This window comes from Elgaria multicarinata, chromosome 8 (genome assembly GCF_023053635.1).
Source record: "Elgaria multicarinata webbii isolate HBS135686 ecotype San Diego chromosome 8, rElgMul1.1.pri, whole genome shotgun sequence".
Classification (NCBI taxonomy): domain Eukaryota; kingdom Metazoa; phylum Chordata; class Lepidosauria; order Squamata; family Anguidae; genus Elgaria; species Elgaria multicarinata.
In genome coordinates this window covers 63,484,989-63,504,884 of record NC_086178.1, presented here as the reverse complement: position 1 = coordinate 63,504,884, position 19,896 = coordinate 63,484,989, and the positions used below count along the sequence as shown (strand labels likewise).

General features: G+C 38.8%; 1 protein-coding gene across 2 annotated transcripts in view; it reads right to left on the bottom strand.

Moving 5' to 3' along the window:
• Window positions 1-6,148: 6,148 nt before the first annotated feature.
• SHOC2 (SHOC2 leucine rich repeat scaffold protein) overlaps window positions 6,149-19,896 on the bottom strand; it is a 78,439-nt gene continuing 64,691 nt past the window's right edge. For both annotated transcript variants that reach the window (XM_063132648.1, XM_063132649.1), the window contains exons 6-9: window positions 15,237-15,359; window positions 13,382-13,519; window positions 12,354-12,471; window positions 6,149-11,282 (exon numbers count right to left, since the gene is read on the bottom strand). In XM_063132648.1, coding sequence (XP_062988718.1) covers window positions 11,074-11,282; window positions 12,354-12,471; window positions 13,382-13,519; window positions 15,237-15,359 — 588 coding nt within the window. In that variant the 3' untranslated portion in view covers window positions 6,149-11,073. The remainder of the gene's footprint in view (window positions 11,283-12,353; window positions 12,472-13,381; window positions 13,520-15,236; window positions 15,360-19,896) is intronic.

Sequence of the window (19,896 nt, the reverse complement as noted above, 5' to 3'; positions counted from 1 at the left end):
ATATGGATTCACCTACAAAGAGTCAACTGGAAAAAACCGCCAGGTTGAGGGGTGTGTGTGTACATATTCAAAACATGTCATGTTGAGATTTAATAGGTGTAAAGGATATCTGAGATCATTATGTGTGTCATCACAAAGAAAGGAAAGGGTCTTATTTTAAAAAAGAGAGTAGCATCTTCCCTCAGACCCTTCCCTAATGTGGTGGTGGGAGCTTTGAAAAACTTTTAGAAGATTTTAGGTTGCCAATATATTCACATTTTCAAAGAATCTGGAATTGTTAATCCAGTGCACAAAACTTATTTTTATATTCAAATTGCCATTGGGAATGTGAAATTATTTCAGCTACTTCTTACATGTTGAGCATTTTATATTGCACTACATTACATTATCCCAAACCTATACCTTGGCACATTATAAAGTCAGTACCACAAAAGTCTCCCCAACATCAAATTCACCCACACACCAACAAACCCAAAACAATTATTGAACAGTTTGCATTATTGTTTTCTATTGTTTGCTGCTTCCATAATATCAAATTAGTGAGAGAAGGATTGAAAAGAAAAATAAAACTACATAAGAAATGCTGAAACCTGTTCCTATTAGTGGATATAGCTGAACTCTACCTGAACTTAGCTTTCAGCAACTTGAATTTGAGGGACTGGCAGGATTATAGCAATAATGCAGTCGTAATTACCATATGGTGTCCAAGTGTCAGTGGAAACCAAAAGAAAGCAGCAGATGCAAATAGGCAAGTTTAGGATTAATGGAATCCATTTTACCTCACACACAAGAGCTCAAAGAAAAATACATCACCCATCCACCAACCTTCATACCCGGCAGTTCTGTTAAGTCAGTAAGTGAGTCTGTTTCAAACCAGTTGCTATAGTGAGAATCATCCTTCCAATGAGGACAAGAGTGGGGCCACCCTTACAAGTTACGCCCTTGAACTTGCCACTACAAATAAACTGGGTAAGAACTCTACTGAGCATGTTTTGCAAGTCACCTGGGTGGACAGGATGGCTTTGCGTTTTTCATTATTCCCAAACTCTGCAGAAACTCCAGCATGATGCCTTCACCAAGAACCACTAATTTCCTCAGCTTTTTGCGGTGATCATTTTTAATAGCGTAATGCTGGAAATACTGGCTGTACAGTCTATAAATAGTGTACCTTTCTTGAGTCAGACAGAATTCTGGTGCCATTCCATAGTTATTTTCTCATGGATGGTGATAGGTGTGGATACACACAGCTGAGAACTCCCTCATTAAAACAAAAAACTGAGGGAACACACAATTGATTTGACTGAAGGAGGGGAGGAGCTCAGTGTTGCCATGTGACAATTCTCATAGAAGTACAATAAAGGGGCTATCATATCAAGCAGGAGACCTTTTGCGTTCTTGTACACACAAATATGTGAAACTTTGGTTTGTGCAGCCTGGCACTTACTTGGACAGCACAGTGGCTGTTCTTGCTTGGTCTGCAAGGCTCAAGCATGAACAGGGCTGGCAAATGGGCACTGCTCCTGCTCACCCAGTCAGGAGCAGTTTGCTCTGCCAAGATTTGTGCCCCCCTTTCCCCTCCCTGCAGCCCCTTATTGCAACGTAATGAGAAAAGGTAGCTTCCTTCTTCCCCCTTCCTTCCCAAATTGTCTTGCTGGGCTGCAGGCATCCAGAGGAAATGGGCTAGGCTGAGATTTGTGTGAGGGTATTATTGTTGTTGCTGTTGTTATTGTTGTTGTTATTATTGAGCAGGTGAGGATAAAGGAGGGGGAAGGAAGAACCCCTGTACTTCAAACTAGGACCTTGCTACCTGTGGTAAGGAACTGACATCACTGAAGACCATGGCAGCCATGCTGCCTCTCAGCACTTTTCTAAGTAGCAGCTTATGGGAGTGTTGAGAGAAAGGGAGGAAGCCAGAGGATAGAGGCTCAGACTGGCTCCCCCTCCCCTGCTATCCCTGTACAAATTCTGAATGAAGCCCAAGTGGCTCTGAGGGGAGGGTTCCAAATCAATAACCTGGCAACCGTAGCGAAGCCCAGGATGTGCACTCTTCTGTCCATTCATGCCCATGGAGATGCTGAGGCAGCCAACATTAACCTAGAGTTGCAGTATCCTGGGCCAGAGCTACTGCAGCAGTGCAGCAACCTCTCCCTTGGCCCTGGAAACCTAGAGGCACAGAAGCTGCACATCACCATTTGGAGAAAAGATAAAGACACACACGAAGTTTGCGTGCAGACAAGAGACGACAATCGCCTAGGTGGATACATCCAGCCACAGAGAAAGCAAAAATTCAGAATCTATAATATCGAAGACACAATCTCCGCCAGTTACAGGCTTGCACTGTGTTTCCACTTTAAAAATATGTTACTTTGCAGCCATGCTGAAGGGAGAGGGGAGAATAGAAAATGCTTAATAAATGTTCGAAAACCAGGAGAGTTTGATGGGGCTTCTATGAATCAAATGGTCAGCACCTGAATATGTCACTCAGGCTGCAATCCTATACACAGCTAATTGGAATTGTATATAAGCCCACTGAATTCAGTGGGACTAACTTCTGAATAGTCATACATAGGATTTCATTGTCCATTTGCCATATCTTTCCGATGTGTGGGTCTCATACTTTTTCTCCTATCATCCTTTTGTATGTAGGAAATGTTATTTTATGTATCTATAAATAATATTTCAAATAGCAGGCATGGACTTTTAAAAAGAGCTAATGCTATCAATATGCATATTGTCCAGTTAAAGGCTTTAATACTTAGTACTTACCCACAGATTCCTGTGCGAACCAATCACGTTAATTATGAGATATGTTCAAACTATATAGAAGAAGATTTTATAAAGACCACAGCATTCTTTTGCAAATCATTAGGCCAAAAATGTAGGTATGATAAAGGGCATATCAGTGTTGGAAGTCTGAAACCTGTTTAACTGCACAAGAACATGTTGTGAACTTTGGCAGCCTCTGTCTCACTGAAACCCATACAACTGGATAGATTGCACAGATCTGCTAAAAGCCAGGCCACATGAATATAGTAATGAACTATGCAGTAGGATAATTAAATGGCACAGTCTGGAATAACCATCTGTTCATTCAAAGATTAAGGAGCCAAAGCACCACTACTTGACTGACATTGGTTTCAAATCTCCTGCTGTCAAAACATCTCTCCTACTACAAAATGCCTCTAAGCAAATCACAATGATCATCAGCCAGTTTCTTGGATTTAAGTGGACTGCAGTTCATTCGCTTTGGATAGGCGATGGGCTTATTTTCTTTCTCCTATTTTAAAATCTTAACTATGCCTCCTCGCTTGATCACAAGGCCCTTCAAATGCTAATGATATGATTTTGTTTCTTCAACAATCTAAATTTAAAAATTGTGATGGTAGTTTGGAATAATCTTAAGAGAACTAAGGACCAAAAGCAGATGCATCCAACCATCCCCCTTAGGAATAAAAGGAAGAGGAGTCACAGGTTTCACTGGAGGAAGAGTTGGAGAGTGGCTGCTTAACCCTTTCCTGTGCAGCCATAGATGGCTCCTATATTCAGGATTGGTGGAAAATACAATACAAGGCAATGTATTACAAGGTTGAGGACCACAAATCCACTCAATGAGTATTTTGGGAATTGGCATATAAGTAAATGCTTGTCACTCTGTTGCTAATTGTGCATCACAAGCAGTTGTGTGTTTTAATTTGACGGCCTATTAGCTATGTTTGATTGTAATGTCTTACCTGACCACAGAGTGGCAGACACTGCTTTTTCAGTGGCTTTCTCTCTGTCATACAGAAACTTGTGTTGTCTGCTTGTTATTGTGATCTTTCAGGAGGCAGGTTATATTTAATAGTGTCAAAGTTTTTCTTTCATGAAATGAACCGAAATGAATTCACAATCAAACTCAGAAGAACTCAGTTAAAGACATCTATTTTTCTACATTATTTCATGGTACTGATCATGCAATTCACATGTCCTTAAGCAACTGAAGGAAGCCCAGAACAGGTGTTATTTTGCCACGTGAAATGCCACTGAAATTAGCCCCCACATGACAATTTCTGTTCAGGCCATAACATGCAAAATCTTTTACCTGGTGAATCACTGTCATCATGTATGATATTCCATGCCCCTGCTTACATTTATCTTGTTGACTGACCAAGAGCATGGAGACTAATAATTAGATGGCAGCAATCAATGTAAGCAATTTTATATGTTACTGCAGGTGCAAAGATAATTCCCCAGAGAGACTGGCATTAAGGGTCTCCCTGTAGCATACATAATGTTCACAACAGCCTTGAGATTTCAATGGAATGTGGTCTGCAAAGATAAGAGACTAAACCCAGTAGAATACACACACAGGTGGCTAAATTATGACCTGAGATACCAGGATCCACTGAATCATGGAATTCAAGGGAATTGCAAGGAAATGAATGAAGTGTGTGTGTGTGTGTGTGTGTGTGTGTGTGTGTGTGTGTGTGAGAGAGAGAGAGAGAGAGAGAGAGAGAGAGAGAGAGCGCAAACATGTACATTTCTCCCATGCTATGGTATATGTGAAACCTCCTAAATGGAATCAATATTCATATAGGGATTTTCTCATGCGTGGAATGAACTGTAACTGAGCTAAACTTGGAGACCATTCACACATGGTAGAAACATTCAGTTCCTCCATCTCATTCAACAGCTAGACACTGTAGAACTGTGCCACAATAAATCATTCAAATTCTATAACACTGGCCAGAATATGAAATACAGGGGCTGTTGTGATTTACAAACAGAACCTTCAGAGTGCACATTAGCATTCAACCCACACTGAGGTTTGCTGCAATATGTAAAACATATCAGATGATCAGTTTGCCCTAAGCGATAAGCAGTTACAAGTACAAGGAAACAGCAGCCCTTGAACCTCACTGCAAACCCTTGATAAAGCCCTGGGCTTTCAGAAATATAGGAACATGGAGTTGCTATTTCTTAGCTTCTCCAACTACCCATGTTAAATGCACAAGACAGACCAAAATAATGTAAATGGTAACAAATCCAATCATGAAAAATAAATCACTGCTGTAGGTGATTTCTCATTTTGATAGTTTTCATCCAAATGATAGATTCTGTAATAGGATTATTTTCCATTGATATAACTCCTTTGCATTTAGGACTTAACTTCCCATTGCCTGATAAGCTTTAATAAATCCCCACAGCAGCCCTGCATTATCCTTATTATACACCAATGAGGAAACTGACAGAATTGATTTGCAAAAGACCACCAAGAAGGTCAGAGTTAGCATTAAAACAGCACTGGGAATGACAGTGGAGGCAAAGACAACACTATTAATAGTAGGAACTCTTGGCTGGTTTTACTCCTCAACAGGTGTAAAGCTCAGAACTAACCTAGGCTCCAGTTTTGAATGTGGCCATGAAAAGCACATTTGGATGACATTTTAGAAGCATGGAAACTCTGGGTTCCAAAAAAGTGTTAAAATGTTTCGAAAAACACCCTGAACAGGACTTGTTCACATATTTATATTCCTGGTAGAGGTAATCATGTTTTGATTCAAGACACTCTGTGGCCCCTTCTTCTGTAACATTCTTACTTGACCTTGAGGTAAAGTTAAGCACATTAGTTATCATTTCACATGGCTTTGCAGTCCTAAGTATTTCATGAAAAAAAACACAAACTTGTAATATATGGATTCAGCCCAAACTACCTGGAATGACATAATGTATATGGATCTGCAAAGCATTTGGAAGAAAAATGTTTTTGTATGCTTTCCTGTAGTAAAGTTGTTTGACTCCAGGAGATGTTCCATCTATATAATAGGTTTTTCATCTATCAAATGTAGTGATCCACCTAGCAGTTTGCACTTTAAGGCTTATTGAGAAAAAGGAGGTATGGGTTTTTAACCGAGATTTCCTTTATAAAAGTGTGCATTTTAACACAGTTTGCTTAGTTTTAGACCAGTTATTGTCATGCAACTCTAGAAATAAAGGGTAATATACATTAAACTGTGTTTTATATTGGAGGTATAGGGTGGGAGGAGCTCTTTGAAAAATGAGATATGCAAGGGCTATCCAAAATATTAATTATCTGCGATACTGCAGCGACATACTGACAAAGTTAAGACTTTACCACTAGAAAATGCCCAAGAGACTCAGTGGCAGCTCATTTACAAATATACTATTTATAATGAATACATTGATACAGAATGACTTATAAAAAAAGCAAGGCATTTTTTATAGACATAACAATTAACATTACAATAATTCAGAAAGTACATTTTTGTAGACCATTTACACGCTTTCATTTTTAATCACAAATTAGTGTGGCCTTATATTTAACAGGCAGAATCCTGCATTGTCCTGCTAAGACCTAAACATTGAAATAGTAACAGAATCTTCAGATCTTTGTAGAATAAAAAAGCCTTCAGAATTTATTCATTTTTTGCAGTTATTATCGTTAGTAATTGTCCTACATGTGCCTTTTAAAGTTGATGTGTTGTGCAAATTACTGCCAAGTGTATACCTAATTAAAAGCAAGTTCGGGCATGCTGATTAAAGATACAATGGAAGTGCAATATTGACTGTACAAATGCTCTGCTGCATTCAGCTTCCTGAATAAGCCAAGAGGGCATTTTTCCTCTGATAGGTGAAGAACTAAAAAAAATTCCCAAAAATCATCCATGTCAAAAAGGCTACTTGTCTGCCTCAATAGCAAGTAAGTAGCTGCAGTTCTTTTTTCTTAGTACTACCTTTGCAAAACCATTTCAGTAACCTAAATTCCTTTCCAAGTCTGAATATTTGCAAAGATAAATAAAGTCTGAAACATCTAATAGTAAACACTGCAAACGTTTAACAGAAAACAAATTTAAAAGCATCCACTGAGGAAGTTGGGCAAAGGTCTTTAAGGCCAATTATACAGCATAATTCCTTTCCTTCTAGCCATTTTTGCCCCTAAACATAGCATTTCAGCTGGCATTAATATTCCATGAGTGGTATACTAAGATGATAAATACATTTGTTTCAAAAGGAATCACAATGCCAATATTCCTCCTTTATACTTTATAATTCAATTCTGTAACTTCAGTATTTCAATTCTGTGAATGCTAGACTCTTGCATTTTCCTTAACTGTGGCAGAGTCCCATCTAAGGAGCTGTTTCAATGGTGTTCTGTTGCTACAATTGAAGTCAGCTCTGTCCTACCAGCCATTAAAATCCTGTTAACAGTCCATCACAGAGGTATAGGGTTACTCCAACACACAACATCAATGGCCAAATTGATAACCATATACATTACATACAAGTAAGTCAAGTTTTATCCCTCCGTTCTACAGCAGATTTCCTCAACTTGGTGCCCTCTGGGTGATCAGTGTTATAGTTCCACTCATCTGGAGGCCTCCAGGTTGAGGGAGACAGTTTTTACAGCGACTGGAAGGCAGAATAGAAACCACAGCATTGATGGCAGCAGCTGCAACAGGGCTAGTAATGTTTCCTAAACTGCCATGAGATGACCAGTCGGTCCCTGTGCTAAGGAATCTTAAGAGTGCTCCAAATAAAACTGGTGATGTTTCAGTGATGTACACTGGAGGGTAAGCATTGATTTTTATCAAGACTCTTACAGACACACTTGGAAAGATTGCCACAAGTTCTGAAGGCTCACCTCAAAGGTAGAGCTGAATTAGAAGAGTGACCAAAACATTTGGCATACATTTATTAACTCCCCCAAAAGATATTCCAACAAGAAATCATCTAGGTATATTCTACCTTGCTAATGTCTCAGTATTAACAATCTTAGCATTCATTCTCTCCCTTATCCCCCGCATTCTGATTGGCAATTCTTAAATTTCAGCTAATGTGTTTTTCCTAGATTTGGGTGAACATTACCTAACTGGTTAAAATCCATTATTTTACTAATGAAGATATGTCATGAAACAATCATTTTCAATTATTCAAGTTTTAAAATCCAAGTTACAATTATCTGCATCATGAAAATATTTTTAAATTCTTTTTAGCCCAGGATTCTGTACTGATTACAGAACCAAAACATAATACAAATAAGTTTTGGGAATACTGTGGTTTCAGCGCTTAGCATCAGAATGTATTTCAATTCCTGTTTACATATGATGCTGAAGTATAATTATTTCACTGGTTTCAAAATAACAAATAAGCAGTTATTTGAGATGAATTTTGAAGGGTATCAATAAATGAATAAACCAGTTTCTAACATGCAGGCAAAGTTCTAGACAGAGAAACAGTCAGTCATATAATCCTTGGCAAAATGAACAAGCATATTAATATATTTACAGACAAAACTATCAGTTCCATAATGCAGCCAAACTTCATCTACCCACAATTACGCAAAGTGGCAGAAGAAGCCAGCCTACTAAAAGCATACTATCCTACTTCAATTCTGTAAAAGCTTACAAAGACGCTTCTCCAATTCTGCCTGGAACAATGTTCAGTATACAGCTAAACTCTGGCCTTAAAAGTAACACATAAACAAATGACTTGAAAATATTACCCCCACCCAAAAATAAAAGTGCATGTGGGCAGCATATAAAAGAAACACATACTGAATCAATAGAACAACTTTACAGCTTGAGCATAAAGTGGACTTTAATCTTTTTTTCTTTTCTTTTTAAATTAAACCACCACTACAGGCATCTTTGTATTTTAACACTTTAATGCTCAGATGGGTACGCTTGCATACAGCTGAAACTATACATTTTTATAAACGAATATCTAAAGTGAAATAGCTATTAGTAGATATTTTTTTAAAAGGCAGTAGAATTAATGGGATGGATCCAGACTTACACGTGCACACCCGCCCACCACCACTATACACAGAGGACCAGGGGACACTCTGGAACGGGATGACACAGGGGGCTAAAAGAAAAGGGAAAGACACTCACAGAACACGCCTCTGATCGATTTTTCAGGCCCTCACCCTTCCTCCTAACTCTCTCCCATGCCATAGCCCATGCAATTCAGCAGGTCCCCCAATCTTCTATGTAGCATCATTGCGGGGAGGGACTGTGTAGTCTGCTTTTGACAGTCCAGTTACATACCCATAACTCTGGATCCAAACCAATATTCTGTTGAAAATCCAGTGATACCTAGAGTAGTTTTTACTACCAGCTTAAGCCCTTTAAAGGTTTTATATCTCTACCTGCCTTCCTTTAGGCAATTCTTACTTGCCAGTGTGAAAACGAATGAAAGCTAGAATTCACCTCAGAGAAAGCAGATCAAGGCAGTAAGTTATGCAGAGCTCAACCCAAAAGAACTCATAAACACCCGAATCCAACTGAAATCAATGAGTCTTGCAGAGCAGGCTTAAGAAGTAACTGTGCTTGTTAAGTACAGCCTTAAGTACACAATTTGGAGCTTAAGACCAACTGATTTCAATGGAACAAACATGCCTGACTATCTCTGGATTGTGCCCATTAAATACATCTTACTGTAGGAAATAAAAATTACAAAATCTTCAACAGGTGAAGAAAAAATATTCTGGCACCTACGATGTACAATTTGTTCAAAAGATACAGTATTCCCTAAATTCTTGAATCCCAGAACCGAACCCAACATAGTGAATTGACATGGAAAACAAAACTATCTGGAATGTAATGGCTATATGAGTTTCCAAAAATCAAACTTGAAATGGCACTCCAAGTGTAGTAGAAAGTGTCTATTTCACCGCAGCATCATTAGCCCTTTATACAGCCATGAAAATGACAGTAAACCGCATGTGAACCACTTTACTGTTTTTCTACAGAGCAATCAAATTCTAAATACGAATGAAAAGGTGTCTTTTTTAACAGACCAGTTTTTAATACTGAGATTGATAGGATGAGGTTAAGTGAATAAATCATGATACTGAACAGATTACTTTGAAGCAAGTGTCCCGTAGGGAAAAGTGCATTTAGTTCAGCAGCAAAACAGCACAGTATGAAGATATTGTGCTTGGATGCAGGCGCCCCATAATAATGGAAGGATGTACAAGGCAAGGCAAGATATAAAACCAGAGTAACATTGTCAACCAACCGTAAATCTTACATATACTGCCGTGTTTCAAAGACAGACACATTCATTAATTGTACAAAGACCAGGGGAAACCCTTACAATTGCCTGTTGCGTTTTATATCAACACCAATATCCTCATCAATGCACTATTAGACCTTAATAGAACATGTAGCATTTCAACAAATCTGTCAATTTCTAAATCAGAAAATGTTGCTTGTGCTAGATGAGGCCAACCATAAAATAATTGATTCAAATATGATATGCTTACAACCGATGAACTCAAGGAACCAAGATTTAAAATTAATTCAAGCTTTCGTTGGACTGTATCTTTTCCTACTTACCAGATGCTTGTGATTTTGTTTTAATATGAATCAGTCAATAAAAAAGCCCTCAGCAGAATCATAAAAAATCTAGATATGATTAAAACAGAGTAAATCCCCACCCCCACCCCAAATCCAGTGATTTACTCTGATTGTAAACAATATACAAGACCGTTCGTTTCAAATCTTAAAATAAGTTAAAGGATCACCCCAACTAAAGGGCAAATTATCCCAAAGGATTTTTGACACAAAGCTGATGGTGTGTTGAGGGGAATGATAAAGAAAAGTTCATGTGACCAATTTGCTTGCTTTCCCCATGGGAAGAAAGCTCCATCTAAAAATGTTTTGTCCCTTAGATTGATCCACAATTAGTTGGCAATTGTTTTCAGTGAACTGGTATCCCCAGATTACCCAGATATCCATCAAATTCAGCAAAGAAAACTTAGACAAGCATTTTACAAAGAAAAAGAAACACTAAATGGCTATGTTTCCTCTATTAGCAGAAACACATAAATGTGGTCTTAAATTTGTCTGTTTTATATTATTTATGCTTTATATATAATATAATATACAGCCTATATATTATATTATATATACACACATACACAATACCGATAATGCTCTTTGCATTTTGTACAGTGTATGGGACAATTCAACTTTTATTCAATCCTGGCACCATATGGCCTAGATACTATATACACGACACCTCCAATGCCATTTATATTTTGTACATCATTAGAGCAGATATTCATCAGACCATGGCACGATATGGTCCCTGCATTTTGAGGAACTGGATGATAAAGGAAGGTCCACCTGCAACAATCTGAGCAGGAAGGGTATTGAGTGGGCAGTTCTCAATGCTCATTATAGACAGTTTACTGCAGAGAGCCAATTCAAAAGGAAGGCTGTTCAGATGCGGGTTGTCATTTAGATACAATTCCTCGAGATTCTCCAGAGTACCTACAAAAAGCAAGCATTACCACAATTAGTATACTAAATAACACCCTTGGTTGAAAGCAATTTATTCCAGGGATGGAGGATGTTGTTGGACTGCAACTCCTATTAGCGCTGGCCAGCACAGCAACGGCAAAGGATGATGAGTGTTGCAGTCCAACAACATTTAGAGGACCACATCTTCCCCATCCTTCATTTATGCTGTCCATGAAGAAAATACCTTAATGTTGAGAGAGCTTATAACTAGGGGTGTGCTTCAGATTCAGACAAAATCCGAATTGAATCAGGCTGATTCAGAGAGCTTTCAGGAGATGCCCAAATCGAAGCAGGGCTCCTCTGAAGTGGACCAAATCTGAATTTGAAGATTTGGAATTTGGAGGAACCAAGACAGTGTCTTTCCAAAAACGTATACGCTCACCATGTAAGGGAAACAGCAGGGTAGGGAGAGGGTGTTGTTTTATAACTGACAGCTCTAGCTTCTAATCATAGTGAATGTTTTTACTAGGGCTCTCCAAACCCAGTGCTTTTGGAAGGGTACATGTCATTTTCATAACAATTGCCCACAAAAACAGAGCGATAAGTGCATCCTTTCTGAACACCCCCAAAATGTAACAGTTAGTCTGAAACTTGGCAGGCTTGATCCCCTCAGAAGGGACAATTATCCTAGCAAATTTCATTCAATTCTGCCTAGAAATAAAAAAGTTACCAACAGTTCCATTTTAAAAAACATTTTTACAGGCACGTGGCAAAAAAAAAACCCTACATCTATTTGCCTGAAATTTTGTAGATGCAATCCCCTTACAGGGGACCACTACACCTGCAAATTTCATCTGAATCTAAAAGAAAAAATATTGTAACCACTTGTTGATTTCCAAGTGAACAGGAGAGTATTCATGTGCTAAAAGTTATAGCAGAATGAACTACCCCATTGTTTTTTACCCTGGGAGCAGAATGTAACCAGAATATCACGGATACTACAGAACATAAACATACATAGAATATGACTTGGGTATGTTGAGGCAGCTGAAAAAATACATAAATATCGTTTATGTATAGGAAAAGCAAATCTCATCTTACCAATTTCTTCAGGAAGCTGAGTAAGAAAATTCTCTCCCAGTCCAAGATGCGTCAGATTGATAAGGTGGCCAATTCCTCTAGGGAGGGTACTCAACTGATTATTTGTTAGAATAAGTCTCTAGTGGAAGAAATGTATACATAAACATCAAATTAATATTATCTTCTGTCACAGAAATCAGCCCAAAACAAAGGTGAGTAACATTATCCAACAATTAGCATAATTAACAGCCTCCCTCCAGCCCTGAACAGTCAACAAACCATGGTCTCAAGCAAGGATGGGCAAAGTCCTCAAGATGTTTTTGCCTAAACATCTTGTTATTCATCCTTGACTTAATGTTTAGGCGTCACCACTCTGAAACATTATACAGGAACCCTTAAAGGTCATGTTTTCCAGAAACTCTTTCCACAATTATACCCAAAGGTACATTCTGATTTTTCTTACATCAGAGTGATGTATGAATGAATAAAAAGGGACAAAGTCTACCACCTAAACAGCAACCCGACCTAATCATACAGATTAAGTTTTCATGCAGCACACTGCCAGGCAACATTTACATAGAGCAGTATCCAACGGGGCCATTGCGCAAGCGGGCCCTCCCACTGATACAGTTGTGCCATGGAGATTTAGCGCTTCATATAGAAAGCCCAGAAATGAGCAGAAATGCTTATTTCTGGATTGGGACAGGTTGGTAGAGCTCTCTTATGTCAGCTGTGCTGACCTGCCCGGTTCCGCTTGTTTCCCATAGCGGTAAATCTCCATTGTGTAAGTGGTGAACGTAATAAGCAGAACGTAATAAGTGGGTGTGCACAATGCCCCAGTGGATACTGCCCATAGATTGAAATGCTTTCTATTGGCAAAACATGAATTTTATGGTCGCTGTTCTATATGTTTTTATACTGTTGTTCTTATGTTTTAAATTTTGTATACTTTTAATGTTTACTGTTTTTAACTTTTGTAAACCGCCCAGAGAGCTTCAGCTATGGGGCGGTATATAAATGTAACAAATAAATAAATATGATTATTTCACCTGTAGATCCCTAAGGTATGCTATTTCATTTGGCAGGGATTCCAGCTTGTTTTCCTCTAGATCCAATTCTCTTAGTTTCCTCAAGTTTCCAATGCCATGGGGGAGATTTCTTAGAAGGTTGTTTGACAAGATAAGAACCTAAAGAGAAACACAGGTAGAATTATTAATAAACCAGCAGCTATCCGCTATGTAAGCATATTTAACACATCTGATAAGTAAGCCAAGTATTCTTCAATGAAAAAAGCTAGATGCTGTTCAGTGTCAAACGTTAATGCTATGTTGGTTCTAACAAATGAGAATAATGAAATAGACAAGGAAACCTTTACTGACCAATAGAAGGGGAAGCACATAACCTTTGAACTTCTTAGAATTATTCTTCTGGTAGCTATTTAAGTTCTATGGAAAGTGTTATATTTCCACATCCCTACCAGCAGATGTTCAATTTAACAGAAATGGCGCTTCCGCAGTTTTCTCAAAAAAATAAAAGCATATAAAATAGTTTAGTTTTCAGTTTAGAAACTGAACAGAGTGAAGACTAAATAATTTTAGCAACCATTTAAAGTATACCAAAACACTACTGAGAATAAATATCTTTTTGAGGAAATGTTTAAGAAAACCACATGTTTACAAAATTCCTGTGTAGCTTTGCATGTAATTTGTACAAATCTATTTTCTAGTACATATATTTTATGGCTTCATCTTCTATTATGCACTGTTACACAGAGCAATCCTATGGTGGCCGCGGAAAGACAATTTGCACGGGAGGAGCCACCGTTTCCAAAATCCCGCTGGGCTCACACCAGCCAGGGCAGAAGGTGCCAGAATGGGGTGGGGGCAGCTGGAAGGAAAGTACTTATGCCAGCTGCAGTGTTATTTTATTTTACCTTTCTTGTTTAGTAAGATTTGGGGGGCAGGGGTGTCAGGTGAATGGGAGGGCTTTAGATCCTGTGGGCCCAAAGATTCCTTCAATCAAACCCCCAGTCTGACCCCCCAAACCACTCCCCCTGCTGGAGGTTTCTGCCACTACAACAAGGAGGCTTCATATGGTAGACTTCTCCCTCTGCTTCATGTACAGGGAAGTGTTCTATATCCTATGGCCTCTGAGACAACCTCCCAGTGACCATAAGATTACATCCTAAATCCTTAAATCTAGGATCTCAAAAATAATATTCTCTACATGCAGAGTAGGCAACCCAAGTCTTATAGGCTGAACCCATCCACCAAGTTTCTTTCCCTTGGGAAAAAAAAAGTGGGGTTTTTTTTCTCTCCCCCCCCCCCCCCCCGGTAATGACTAACCTGTGGATGTATCACCACATAGTGGAAACATGGGCTGTACAATCTAGGCATAAGGGGCAGAGGCAGCTTGGAGACTTCACATTGTTGGTTTGCTTTACATGTATGCACAAGTTTTCCAAATGGCTGCACAGTTTCCCTCATGCTTTCTTTTTTGAATTCCTTCCCTTATTATGTCATTATTTTACATTAGAACTGTAATAAAATGTTTCATGTCAAAAATATCACACATAAAAAAGAAAATATAAGTTTCAATAATAAACTGGTGCCATGGACTACAATCATACAGTATCATATGAGCAAATGGAGACTTTGAGATGTATTTCCCCCTCTCCTAAGGTATCACTTACATAAAACTAAACAAGTTGACAACAAAAATCCTCTAGATATCACACAAAAGCCTGGTTCAAAGTTTGGTTTAATATTCATTCCAAAATAGGCTACTTGCTGTTTCAATATATACTTGCTATTCTATTAATCCTCTGATGGATTAATGTTAAGTATTGGGCAAGCCTCTTTGACGGGATTTGCTTAGTTGGCTTTTCTAATGTATTCTGTTCACCTCAAGGGAAACAAGTCCAGACACATCCTCAGGAATCTTGTTGAGTTGATTTGTAGCTAAGTTGAGTTCTACCATGCTGGTCCATGTCCCAAAGTCTAGGGGAAGGGATGTCAACTGATTGTCCTGCAAGTTAACATAAAGAAAGCTTAGGAATGCTGTGGAAAAGGTAAAAACAACTTGAAGATGACATTTATTTCAGAACATATGGAACAAAATCACTGAGTTTCTCACAAATGAAGCATTTTTATTTTTAATCTGCTGTTTAAATTTTTTTAAAGCTATTGGGAGTTTTTAGTTTGTTACTGCTTTTAATTAATATTTTGACATATTTTTATTTATTATTAATAAGTTTTCCACTTTGTTTTTATTTTTTGTTTTATTGTATTTTCCCATTTTTATTGTAAGCCACTACATTTTAAAAGAAAAGTGGGATATAAATATTAAACTATCACTACAAGAACGTACAAATCCATTACTTCTGAATACTAGGTTGTAAAATCAATCTGATGGTACAAATCTAAAGAACTGAAATATAAAATGATGGAAAATAATGTCTGAGATATAAGAAACTAATTAATAACTGGGGCTGTGCATGGACCCCCCCGATCCGCTTCCCTTCCAGATTCGCAAGTTCCGGGTCAACCCACCTATGGTCTGCTTCGCTGCAGATCCGAATTGGAGCTCCGTGTTTTCCTCCATAGACTTGCATTGAAATCCAAACGCCTATATATATTTTTTCTGTTAACGTTAGAAACCTCAAAATAGGCACCATGAGACCTTATCCATGTATACACACGCATGCCAAGCCTCAAGCAAATCCAAGCCTCCCCTGATTTTAGGGGGATTTTTTAAAATCCGACACCCCAGTATCTCAGGGATTTTTAAAGCTGCAGACAGCTCAATTGGCTTTCCTTATTTATGGCCATTTCAAAGGAAATCCCAACATGCCATGAATTGGGTAGTAGATAAACCTAAATATGAACCTTCTTCCACACTTGAAAAAATTATTTGGAACTTCAAGAAGTCTAAGTGAGCGCAGGAAGGACTTATCCCCTGAGTCAAAGCAAGACACGCACAAACCATCCCTGTGAGGCAGGCACAGAGGAGGAGAGTCAGCAGGCGGCTGTGCACCTGTAGCGCTAGGAGCAAGCATGCCAGAGGCTGGTGGGGTTGATCCAGACAAAGAGCCAATCATCTAGTACATCTCCTAGGCACCAGGAGGGCAGAGAGCCACACACACGATGTATGACTAACCCATAGATCTATGGAGAAGCTGGCACAGGTGGGCATTGGCAGGCAGGCAGAGAGACGGGCATTGGCAGGCATTGGCGGGGAGACACAGAGAAGTTGGTACCTTTCACTGGTAAGCCATAGATCTCTGGGGAAGTCAATCCCAGTAGATCCAGCTACCTCACAAGGACGGCTCCCAGGCAGGCAGAGAGACAGGTGGGCACAGACGGGCGCCTGCTGCCTTTTCTCATGATGAATAATTATTATTATTATTATTATTAATAATAATAATAATAATAATAATAATAATAATAATAATTGTATTATTATTTGGGGAAATGGGACAAGTGTGTATGCTTTGCCCAAACTTGATTTGAATGGTCAAACTTTATTTGCTTTTTTGCACTTAACAAGCAGTGCACGCCCGACAAACACACTCACACAATAACACACAGTCCAAAGAAACACACAGAGAGAGAGAGAGAGTGACAGACGAAAGAGAGGATAAAAAAAGGTATTTTTTGTAAAGTTTTTTTATAAAGAAGAAAGAAGGAAGATGAAACACAGTCACAGAACAGGGGTTTAAAAAAGGGGGAAGGGGTTGGGGGTGGGAAACCAAACAAACAAACACTCCAAAAATGAAAAATTTAAAGTTTATATAAATCAAAGTAAGGGAAAAACACAGAGCAAACTAAGCAAACAGTCAGAAATAACAAACACACAAGACACAACCCAAGCTAAATCTTAATATCTCCCCCAAAACACAGCTGCAGCACACAGAACTACGTCCTCTCTCCACTAAGACCAACCCCACAAAGAGACAGAAAGGAAAAGGGTCTCAGGGTGGCTCTGCCGTAGTCCCCCCTCCAACATTGGGATTGGAGGATGCTTCACATGAGGTGATCACTTCTCATCACGATTGGGAGTTGAATCTGCCTGTCATCGCTTAAAAAAACTCTTACCCCCTCCCGCTTTTAACATTCTAAACAAATTAATAGCAAGCAAACCACACAAAAAGAGTCTGAACATCTCCACAAATGACCCCCAACCACCACTCTCTAAGCACAGCGAGTTTCAGGGATGTAGGTTTCAAAACAAAAAAGTTATCCGCTAATCTTTTCCGCAATGCAATCCTATGAGAAAAATATCCAAAATGGCGGGTGGAGCGCTTCACAAAAAGAGGATCGATTCGCTTGTGGCTGCTTCTCTTCGTCATGCTTCTCTAGCCACCCGATCCGCTTCTCCTCCGCCTGTAACGGAGGCGAAGCACCCTGATCTGCTTCTGCTTCTCCGAACCGAAGAGAAGCGGATCACAGCCCTATTAATAACCCAGAAGAGTTCACTAAACTTCCACAGTGGATGACAAGATGTGGTGCAACCCAAAGTCATGTTTTGCCATATGTACTTACAAACACATACAGCCATGTTTTAAGAGGGTGATCAGCTGTGAAGATACTGCCTGCAGTCACTCGCTATCTGGTGTATAAACATGGCATGAGATCATCTCTGCGTACGATCCATATGGGGTACATTAAGTTATCCTTAGACTGTGCATAAGCAATTAGTTTTCCGCAAGAGGTCAGGGCACATGGACTGCAGACCTCCTTTTTCCTTACTACACTTCCATTGCAGGACAAATAGGTTTTGCAAGCACTTAAACTAGAAATAGCAGATGCTGGTTAAAACCCGCCACCAATAATCTATTCCCCCACTTGTAAAAGATAAGCACAATCTAGTTTAGCTTCTGTCATGGATTCCTACTAGATAGTTCCCTTGACACCACTGCTGGCACCAGACACAATCCCCCTTCACCAATGCCTGCGAGTGGAGGGGGTTGGTAAAGTGTAAGTGCTTATCCACTGTGGCAAATAAATAGTCACTTAAGCATAGAAAAAAAGATTAAAATGCAAGGCTGGTCTCTCCTCCGTAGCAATCTTTTACACACACTTGCACACACATACATGTCCCTCTGGACCAACACAATGGTGGTTGTTAGAGATGTATCATTTATGAAAATTTTGAGGAAATGGGGGGAAAACTTTCCCCGTTCTCCCCCACCCTGGGGGGGGGGGGAACCCATGGGAAATTTTGGGAAAATTGAAAAATAAAATAATTTTGTTGCTTTAAGACAGCCTTTCCCAACTTGGTGCTCTCCAGATATTTGAACTTCAGCTCCTATCAGCCTGAGGCAGCATGGCCAATGATCAGGAATTCTGGGCATTGTAGTCCGAAACATCTGAGGGGCTCAATGTTGGGGAGAGCTGCGTTAGGAACATAAAGCAGCTTTTCTGTTCTTAAAGTTGTTTTTTGTATAAATTAGTTTGTTCATAAAATTACCATTATATTGTAAAACTTTTAAAAGTAAACTCAGCAAATTTGTAATTATTGTCTGAATAGATTAGAACTTAAATAAATCACTGCTACAGCATCAGAAACACAGGACTCTCTAGAACAAAACCTAAACTGTCAAGAATTTACAATGGTGACTCTACTCAAATGTTGAGAAACAGAGCATAAACGTCTATCATTCAAATATACTTCAGATCAATAATTTTAATAATGAATGAAAGAAATAACTATGCTGGGAATCTTACAGGAAGATAAAAAAAACATAGTTTCATTATTTCGAGATATTTTATATCTCTAGTTTTTTATAAAAACATTACTGCATAGTTTTTAGATATCATTTAATGGGAGTAAAGGCTGGTGAACAATATATAAATACTTTGTCTTGAAAACAAAAAGGAGATATTTCATAATCCAAAGCTGTTCAATTTTTCGGAAAAAAACAAAAACAGTCCCGGGTGGGGGAGGCTTTCCCTTAATTTTTCAGGGTTTTTTTCTGGGCCTTCACATCTCTAGTGGTGGTGAAAAGGAGAAGCAGCAGATAGCACAGCTTTCTTCTCACCAGCACTTTGCCTGTCAAGCAAGAAAGTGGTAGCAATGATGAGAAAAAGGATGAGGAGCAATACCAACTGGTGACAATGGTGTTAAGAAGACATATTGACAGAGGGGCTCCAATGAGGGTGTCTTGCCCAAGGGCCCTCAAAAACCTAGAGATGGCACTATTCATATATATTCTCTGAAAGGGTTATCGTGTCTTTTTTCCAGCACTGGACTGAACACCATTTTTAATTTTAAAAATAAGCAAACATTTTATGCAGAAAAGCTTTCCCATCCTGTTTATCAAGTTAAAATGGTTAGCACTACTCATAAACCATACAAATAAAACCCCAAGAACATCTTAGAGAAAACATTTTATTTAAATCAGTATACCTGATAGTGGTGCAAAGGAGCAGCCAATATTTATGGCAAGGCCTCGCATTTAATTAATGCATACAATGCTGCTTTACTGTGCTTAAAGTAAAAAATATGTAATCAAATCAAAACTGAATGTTCTTTGAACTATTAGTGACAATCCGGCCAAAGA